The sequence below is a fragment of the Danio aesculapii genome, chromosome 1 (assembly GCF_903798145.1).
Source record: "Danio aesculapii chromosome 1, fDanAes4.1, whole genome shotgun sequence".
Classification (NCBI taxonomy): domain Eukaryota; kingdom Metazoa; phylum Chordata; class Actinopteri; order Cypriniformes; family Danionidae; genus Danio; species Danio aesculapii.
This window is the reverse complement of record NC_079435.1, coordinates 867,654-877,584: the sequence shown is the minus strand read 5'-3', so window position 1 is coordinate 877,584 and position 9,931 is coordinate 867,654. Positions and strand designations below refer to the sequence as shown.

Genomic DNA, 9,931 nt, shown 5'->3' with positions numbered 1-9,931 from the left:
TATTCTCCATTTCCACCTGGGGATACTCTTCCCGAGACCCTCAGACAATGCAGAGTCACTGATTCGATCCAAGACCAACGACGAGATGACCCCAAGGTTTCCATATCCTGGACCAGGCCGTATCCTGAGCAGCTGCTGTGGTGGTCATGGAAGAGTGGAGAACATGAGACTGTTTCCTGTGACGCTCCAGAGACAGACGAGTCTTCGCTGAGGCCAGCTTCCAGCCTCCGCCACTGAGACTGCAGCTCTGCACAAGACGTTTGGCCAGCGGAGAAATTAAAATGTTCGTGCCCAACTGAGCCTGGTTTCTCTCAAGGTTTTTTTCCTTCACTTTTGCCAATTAGTGAAGTTTTTTCCCTCTCCACTGTCGCCACTGGCTTGCATGGTTCGGGATCTATAGAGCTGCGCATCGTTGGATTTGCTCTTCATTGTTTGGACTCTCAGTAGTGATTATTAAACCACACTGAACTGAGCTCAACTGAACTGAACTTAAACACTGAGAACTGAACTACACTGTTCCTATTTACTGTGACCTTTTATGTGAAGCTGCTTTGACACAATCTACATTGTAAAAGTGCTATACAAATAAAGGTGAATTGAATATATATATATATATACAATATCATAATTGGCTTCATCACTCTGTCTCCTCTCCACCAATCAGCTGGTGTGTGGTGTGCGGTCTGGCACAAAATGGCTGCGGTCTCATCATCCAGGTGGATGCTGCACACTGGTGGTGGATGAGGAGATTCCCCCCTGTGTAAAGCGCTTTGAGTGCCCAGAAAAGCGCTATATAAATGTAAGGAATTATTATTATTATTTCTCACTTCTAACATTTATGCATAAACGGCAGGAAATAAAATATTTTATAATCATATATTTTACATTTGATAAAATCTTTTTTTAGACTTAATTTGTTAAGAAATCTTCATTAGGGTGTCAGAATCAATGATGATAATTATTTTATTACAAGTCTGTAAGACGTATTTGAGTTAATATTCAGGGAATTTATTAAAATATATCATTTAAAAATCTGTTTTTATAGAGCTGAATTTATAGACATTTATAGAGCTGAATACAGGAGTCTGTATAAAAAAGGCTGAATAAACCTGAGCAAACAATCTAGTCATTATGAACAAATTATTTAACAAAAGATGATACAGCAGTGAAATATCTGTAGTCTTTTAATCAGCATGATGTGTACAAGACAGAGAAGATATGAAAAGTGAATTGTTTATTTGGATATTTGTGAGACGGAATTTGTCTCAATAATAAACCAGAAACACAAGAGGTTGTTGTCATGCGGTGAACTCGGCCAATCGTGTAACATCGATGTCTTCATCACAGCTGCAGTCGCTCTTCAGATGCGGCACCGACTGAACCGACCGTCTAATCTCGGAGCGCTGTCGCGGTACTTTGATGCCACATGTGACAGTCACATGGCGTCAGCGCAGCATCAATCCAGACAAAATTTAAGACAGATTTCGATCTGTCTGCGCAGCAATGCATAAAGTCAATCGCACCAATTGTCTAATAGTGGTTTGTTTTGTAGACTATCAAACAAGATATTACTGAAGGGGGCTAATAATTTTGACCTTAAAATGGTTTTAAAACAATTAAAAATTGCTTTTATTCTAGCCAAAATAAAACAAATAAGACTTTCTCCAGAAGAAAAAATATTAGAGGAAATACTGTGAGAAATTCCTGAATCTGTTCAACATCATTTGGGAATTTATTTATTTTAAATTTAAAGGGGGGCTCACAGACTCACAGAGATCAGTGTTATTCTCAACACAATCTCATGGCAATTCGTAACTTTTTGCTTTAGTGGCTAATTCATATGAATTTGTACGATCTAATTTGTATGATTTAGTACGATTTGCTCATCCCTCAATGACGGTTGGGTTTAGGGGTGGGGTTGGGTGCCACGGCTCCTTTTTAAAATCGTACAATTTTGTATGACTAAACTCGACTGAATTAGCCACTAAACTGACCAAACATAAAATACTTACGTTTTCTCGTGAGATCAGGCTGGTTATTCTATGATGTACTGAAATCCTCTATTTATTCTTTCTAGAGTAATGCTTCCCTCCATTAAACATGACCATCTTTTCTATGATCTTCAGCAGTTCTGTGACCTGACCTTCATCGTTTCTCTGCTTGTTGCTGAAGGACTGATATCTGCCGTAGCAGGTGTGGATGAGCTGCTGTAGATCGGAGCTTTTACTGATGTACTGCTCAACAGGTTTACCCTTCAGTACATCAGCGTGAGTGAACAGAACGATGGTGTACTTCACAGCATCTTCTCCAAAGCTCTTCTGAATCCACTGAAGTACATTTCTGTCCTCCTCTGTGAAATGCACACCTAATTTCAACACCAGCACAAACACATGAGGACCCGGAGCTGACAGATGCAAACAGTCACGGATTACAGTCTGAAGGTCGACTGAAGAGTCTGACAGACCCGGACAGTCAATCACTGAGACCTTTCTTTCGTCGATATCCTCCTCTTCTTTCTTGCACGTCTTTGTTACTGACACCAGAGTGTTTTCCGCCTGGAATGCATCTCTGCCCAGGATGGTGTTTCCAGATGAGCTCTTTCCAGCTCCAGTTTTACCCAGAAGAACAATCCTGAGATCTGTTTCAGTGAAGGAATAAAGGTTATATTCAGTAAAGCTCACTTTAAAATTTGTGTCTTTTGTTCCAATAATTATAAAATATGACAGGATTTGGGTAGGCTAAATTGTCCATAGTGTATGTGTGTGAATAATAATAATAATAATGTGTGTGTATGTGTTTCCCAGTGATGGGTTGCAGCTGGAAGGGCATCCGCTGCATAAAACAAATGCTGGATAAGTTGGTGGTGCATTCCACTGTGGTGACCCCAGATTAATAAAGGGACTAGAGGCTGAAAAGAAAATGAATGAATGAATGTAGCCAGCCTAGTAAGGGGGGGGGGGGGGTCCTCTAAAAGTGGACCTTTTTTGCATTTTCCCCCACATTTCGTATTTGATTAAGACGTTTAAATACAACATGTTGGTGACATCTTAAATATTTTGGCTGGATTAGCTTGTCTTCTGGAATCATGTGCATGCTTTTTACAGTAACAAAAATAATGACTGTTGTCAAGTTGCTTACTAAGATCATGTGCACATTTTGTCAATCCAAACACACACACTACACTTATTCATTTTTATGGGGAGCCGCCACAGTGGAATGAACCACCAACTTGTCCAGAATATGTTTTATGTTAATGTTTTGCCAAAATTGAGTTATTGACATATTCTTATTTACATTATGGGATGTTTTTTTTATAAGCTGTTTACATTTTAAGACTTCTTATTTAAAAAAACAAACCAAATCTTACACACACACACACACTGATGCTATGGAATGCAAAACTTTTCAAGCTCAATATCTCAAAATCATTCAGAACGCAGAGAGAACCTTATAATTCCATGGTGACGATATGTCTGGTGATAGAAATGTGCAGTTTTCACACAGTAGTGCAGATGGATATTCAGCGACAGCAGCTGTTTACTGCAGCTTTATATTTAACAATTACTAAACACAAAACTGATGTTTGTTCCTGATGTTTAAATTCTTTAAATAACACAAAGTCCGAACTATGTCGAATAGTTCGGACTGCTGAGCGAATCACTGGTACAACCCTTCCTACTCCCCAAGAACTGTACTTATCCAGCAGAAGGGCTGCCAAAATCACTCTGGACCCCTAACACCCAGCACACTGCCTCTTTGAACTTTTACCTTCTGGTCGACGCTACAGAGCACTGTGCACCAGAACAGCCCGACACAGAAACAGTTTCTTCCCTCAGGCAATCCATCTCATGAACACTTGATGATAATAATTGTGGAACCAACATCACTACTTGCTATACACTTTTATACACGTATACACTTATTTAACAACACACTTTACATGCCAATTTGCACATAACAGCTGCACATATAACGTTGTATATAGTAATAAACACGTACATACACTTGTCAATCTGTTATTGCATTTACTACTTAATTGTATTTTTTAAAAATATATTTATTATCTGTTTTTTGTCCTGTCTCTGTAATGCTGTTGCACTGTAGAAGCTCTGTCACCAAAACAAAGTCCTCGTATGTGTGAACATACCTGGCAATAAAGCTCTTTCTGATTCTGATTCTGACAAAATGACTAACTTCAGGCACAATGTTCTTTATTTAGAGTGGTTTTGTTAGCATGTGCTGTTGTTTACTGCTTCTATTGGTTTCCTGATACAGAAGAATAGACTAGAATAAAAGTTGTTTTACTCACCTCTTGTATTGGCCATTTGTCGATTGGTCGAATCTGCCTGTAAAATACATCAGTGATCAGCTCGCATAGACTCCACTTCCACTATAACTGCACGGCATGAACACAATCAGTATTACATGATCTTAATATGTGGCTGTTTTTAGTAACCTTGTGTGATTCTTACCTTTAGTTTCCTTGAAGAATCCTCCAAAGATGTAATGCGACAGCAGCCAGCAGAAGAGGAAGAGCTGAAAAAGAAAGTGAAACTAAACACGTTTCAAACGGCCGGAGGAAGGTTTGTGATTGGACAACTGAACGTGACATCACAGCATTTCCTCTGAGTTCAAATATTCAAACGTCACTACTCTGCGTTCCACATTCACTTCACAGGAAAACACTCAAACGTGCACTTTATTTGTATGATCTATTGAATGCCTAAACTGTTGATATTATTATCCTTTTATATTGCGCTCTTCACTCTCCATTTCTTTATTATCATTATTTCTTTATTTATGATAAACTATTAATATTTTAGTGTTTGCTTTTTGTCTGGTTCTTTTTTCATTGGTACCACTGTAAGTGCTCTAACTACAGTATCATTACTGTAAACGCTGTGTATTCAAATTGCATCAAAGACTTTTGTACTTTTAATATAAATAAAGCATTCAAAATTATAATGTCATGGTTAATTAATTTAAATGATTTATATTACATTATATATTACATTAATTAAATTAATTTGTACAAACATACCTTCAGGTTTTCTGCTTGTGTGTAAAATAAATATAATATTTTAATATACAATTTGCAGACATTAATCTTGATTTGAGATTAATATTTCACATATTGCTATTCTATAATAAGCTCCTAGGGCTTAGTGTCCTCATACATGGACAGCACATGTTTAGCTCTTAAGTGGCTATTTAAAATACTTTAATGTTTTATATCTTGTTACAGACATACAGTGTCATCCTGCAACTGTTTTGCAGCATATGAAATGTCCCAAACATTATTTTTAACTGTCCAAAATGGAGAAAAATAAATAAATAAAATAAATAAATAAAAAAGGGTTGTTTTTACTCTCTGATAGTCAAAACAAGTTAAAAAAAACTCTGTTAAATATGGTTTTTAAAAAAACAGTCAGGAAAAAGTGTTTTATGTCAATTGGGACCACGAGTGCACATATATGGACATCATTTTTCTCTAAAAGTACATATCATATCAAAAGATGATACTTAGGTTTTATTCTAATTAGGTTCCAATAAGCCCAAATAGCAGAGAGAAAAAAAATGCATGTAGAAAAACAGCTTGGGCCTTCAGAGGTTAAAAATGTATAAATGTGTTAACAACAGTGAATTAAGCAAAGCGCACAAAAAAAAGAAACAGGATGATGTGTACAGTAGAAATTGACTTTGGTTGCCACACTATTCAGATCCTCGACTCTCTTTCACTATAAATGTTTTGTTTGCTTTAATAATGTCTTGGAAAGAAAGAAAAAGAAAACAAAAACACTTTCTCAATCCACAAGCCAGTGCTCAAAGAATCTGAGAACAACCTGAAACTCTTACAGAAAGAGTAATGAGCCACATGAAGAAATACCATAGTGTACTTTAGCATGTACTACAGTAAGATATAGTAACCTGTAGTACACTATAGTATATTAGATTATTTACTCTTACAGTATAATATATCTATATTTTTTTAATTTTGTGCAACCCCAATCTGAAAAACACAAATATAAAAGTAGTGATTTCTAAATTTACTTTGACTTGTATTTTATTGCAGACAATACAGCAAACATTATTAAATGGGCTCCTCATGATTTATTATTATTGTTTTTTTTCCAAAATAAACACGTATTGTAATCTTAGTTCTTGCAATAAGTTTCAAAAAAGTTGTATCAGTAAAGCATTTACTGTACCACTGTGTAGTGTTGCTGTTCGTTTTACAACACTTAGAGGACGTTTAGGGTCTGAAGACACCAAGTGATGAATGTTTCAGGTGTAGTTTTGTTCCATTCCTCCTGCAAACAAGTCATAAGGCCACACATTCTCAATTGGAGAAAGGTCGGGACTGCAGGCAGGCCAGTCCAGTACCTGTATTCTCTTCCTCCAAAGCAGGTTTTGCTCAAATGTTCATTTGAGCAAAACCTGGAGTCTGATTTAGATTAAGTTTTTTTGTGTGTGTTTCTGTTACATAATAATCACACTCTTTCCTGCCACTGATAATGTTGAACTTTAAATGAGAGGAAAAAAGTTCAAAATATTTCATTACATAAAAGAATTGAGTTACAATTACAAATATAAAATATCATTGTGAATCAGGCCTATATATAATATCCCCCACCACCCAAAAAAAGGAAAACATTCATTCATTTTCCTTTGGCTTAGTCCCTTTATTCATCAGGGTTCACCACAGCGGAATGAACCGCCAACTATTACAGCATGTTTTACACAGCGGATGCCTTCCAGCTGCAACCAAACACGGGGAAACACCCATACACTCTCATTCACACACACACACACACACACACACACACACACACACACACACACACACACACACACACACACTCATACACTACGGCCAATTTAGTTCATCAATCCCCCTATAGCGCATGTGTTTGGACTGTGGGGGAAAACGAAGCACTCGGAGGAAACCCACAACAACACAAGGAGAACAATAGTAAAACACTTATTACTTAATTTTTATAAATGAAAACAGTTACTTTAAAAATAACACCCAAAAACCATTTGTAAATATATTGAATTTTGTTTCCTTGTATATAAAAGACTTAAAAAAATAAATCAAAGCTGAAAATCAACACACAGATCATTTACTCTAGTAGCTTAAAAACAGGATTAGAATGAGTAAATATCTTGAATTTTGTTTACTTGTTTATCAAAGACTTAAAAATCAAAGCTGAAAATCAGCAAGAGAGATGTTTATTTGACTATAATAGGGGGAAATATTGCCCAGTTTCACAAACAGGGCTTAGATTAAGCCAGGACTAGGCCTTAGTTAAATTAGGCTATTTAAGCCACATTTATAAAAATGGCCCTATAAAAATATATTACTGGTGTGCACCTGGAGACCAAAAATGACACTGATGTATTTTAAGACATCTCACTGCAAGTTATTTTGAGTTGAGACAGCTCAAACATGCAATTTAATCTGGACTAGCCTTAAACCTTGTTTGTGAAACCGGGGGTAAATGATTTAGTGTACAACAGAACAAAGAAAGTGGAAGATGAGGAAACGATGTCAGAACTTCCATTGTTATGTGAACCGTCCCTTTAAGTGTTTATGATGAGCGTGTAAGAACGACTAGAGCATTTTGTTCAATTGTTGTTTCTGTACAATCCTGAAAATAAAGTACATGATGGTGTCAAATTCTTAAGATGACTTTATTTAAAATGGTTTAGAAATCTGAGTTCAAAAGTGTGTGAAATATACAAAACATCTGGAGAATAATACAGCAAATGCTGCAACAATACAGCATGATTAATGATTATATACATTTAAATTAATTCTGATTCAATGCATTTTAACAATATGACTGACTAAAGGTGTGCCCACAGTTACTCTTCACTACAGGACAGCAATCACAGTCTAATCCCAATCATTTCAATACAAATCTGTTCAGTTTAGCATCACTACACTAAAATTACAGAGGTAAAGTTGGTTTTATATTCGCACATTCGTTCATTTAGAAGTCTCTTTATTGTTGACATGTTACAGAATTAGGAATTAGCATGCAAGTATGACTTGAAAACAACATTAACACTAGCATCGATAACGCTCTCTCTGCTTTAACCTTTCACGCATATTCACAAAACAACACATGATCACATAATAACCCCTTTACCACAGTTGTATATATTTAATACATTTCTGTGTATTTCATACCTGGAAAAGAGGGAAATTAATGAATAATCATGAGACACGATCTCGAGCTGCTGTTTGCGTTGAGTTATATTGACTTTCTCACAGTGTAGTTAAACAAGGCCTACTAACTGCAGCTCTAGATTTCCCCCTAGCAGACACTCAGTGAATTGAATGTTAGTCATTTTCTCAGCCAGTTATTCAATACAAAGAGCAAATACATCCATAAATTATACTGATCTTAAGTGTTCTTTGTATTTATTTTTTAATGAATCTAATGTATTCAGTAGTATGTTTTAATGATCATATTGGTCTTTTAACCACTACAATAGCTAGTAGCTACATTATTCTGGTGCATCTGGATATATCAGGCTTATTATTTATTTTCCATCTTTACTGGATGAAATCTTTATACCTACAGTATGTTGTATACATGATAATACAATATTTTCAATAATATTCAGCAAAAAGAATGGCATAAATGAAAGTTGTTGGAATATCAGTTGTTGGAAAGTGTTTATAAGGTGTCATTTATAGGTTCTGTGTTAATTTAAAGCTTATAATATTGCAAACACCAATTAAATCAACACAAACAACAGAATTATTCATTAAAAGGAAAGTTCTAAATTTGATATTTCTAAGTTGATCCACTGTTGGATGTTGTTGTCATATGACAACGTATCATAAAGCACCTTAAAAACAGAAATTCCCCAAAGCTTTGGTTACACTTTACAATAAGGTTCATTAGTTAATGCATTTACTAACATGAACTAATCATGAACAACACTTGAAAGCTGTGATTGTCTTCAGAAACATGTGTTGTTGTGCTGGTTGAAAGTCTCTTCACATTCCAATATAGTACTGATTAAAGTAAATGATCTAAATGTGTTTATATGTATTTTTATATTCTGGGTGAGGCATAAAACTAAAAATGTTTATCCAATTAAATATTGTCAGGCCGACAATTCCCGATATTCTGATAAGTAGCTCAAACTGTCTGTCAGCAAATACAGATTTGAACTAGTGTGCAGCCGTTTGTACACAGATGTGCCGTTTGTGCATACACGCTGCATGTTCATCAGAGAGAGAGAGAGAGAAAGAGAGAGAGAGAGAAAGAGAAAGAGCACGAGCGGTAAAAACATGCTGAATCAAAACTTTTTAAGATCTTTAATCAATATTGGAGTAATTTTTGCATGCTGGAGGAAGACCGACACCATGGCTGAAGTATTTCTGTTAGATAGATAATGTTCTGTTTTAAAACTATTTTAGGGTGCTTTCACACCTAGACTTTTGTTTTGGATCCTGTCTTGTTTGCCCAGTTAGCACGGTTTATTTGGCACATGTGAATCCAGCAATCGCGCTCGGATCCGTGCCAAAACAATCAGTCCGAGATCGCCTGAATGAGGTGGTCTCAGCGCGATTGAAACGAACTCTGGAGTGGATCGATTGTAGTGAGAAAGCGATACAATCCGAGCCTGGCTACCCTGCTGAAAAAAACAGCTTAAACCAGCCTAGGCTGGTTGGCTGGTTTTAGCTGGTTGATCAGCCTGGTTTTAGAGGGGTTTTGACCATTTCCACGCTGGTTTCCAGCCATTTCCAGCCTGGTCTTAGCTGGTCAGGCTGGTAAATGAGCTAAATACAGCTAAACCAGCTTGACCAGCCTGTTTTATCCTGGACATAGCTGGTTTTGGCTGGGCTCCCAGCCTGGCTAGGCTGGTCAAGTTGGTTTAAACTGGTCATCTCCCAGCCTGACCAGCT

At 36.5% G+C, this 9,931-nt stretch overlaps 1 protein-coding gene across 2 annotated transcripts; it reads right to left on the bottom strand.

The window, feature by feature from the left end:
* Window positions 1–1,165: 1,165 nt before the first annotated feature.
* On the bottom strand, window positions 1,166–4,573 carry LOC130222446 (GTPase IMAP family member 9-like). 2 transcript variants are annotated; one of them, XM_056455019.1, is made up of 3 exons: window positions 4,473–4,573; window positions 4,310–4,346; window positions 1,166–2,638 (listed from the first exon to the last, which is right to left on the bottom strand). In XM_056455019.1, exons 2-3 carry the CDS (start codon window positions 4,323–4,325, stop codon window positions 2,061–2,063), a joined length of 594 nt encoding a protein of 197 aa, XP_056310994.1. In that variant the 5' UTR covers window positions 4,326–4,346; window positions 4,473–4,573; the 3' UTR covers window positions 1,166–2,060. The 2 variants fall into 2 exon arrangements, with proteins under 2 accessions (XP_056310994.1, XP_056311000.1); XM_056455025.1 differs by lacking the exon at window positions 4,473–4,573 and having other exon boundaries at window positions 4,310–4,395.
* Between the last annotated feature and the right edge of the window lie 5,358 nt (window positions 4,574–9,931).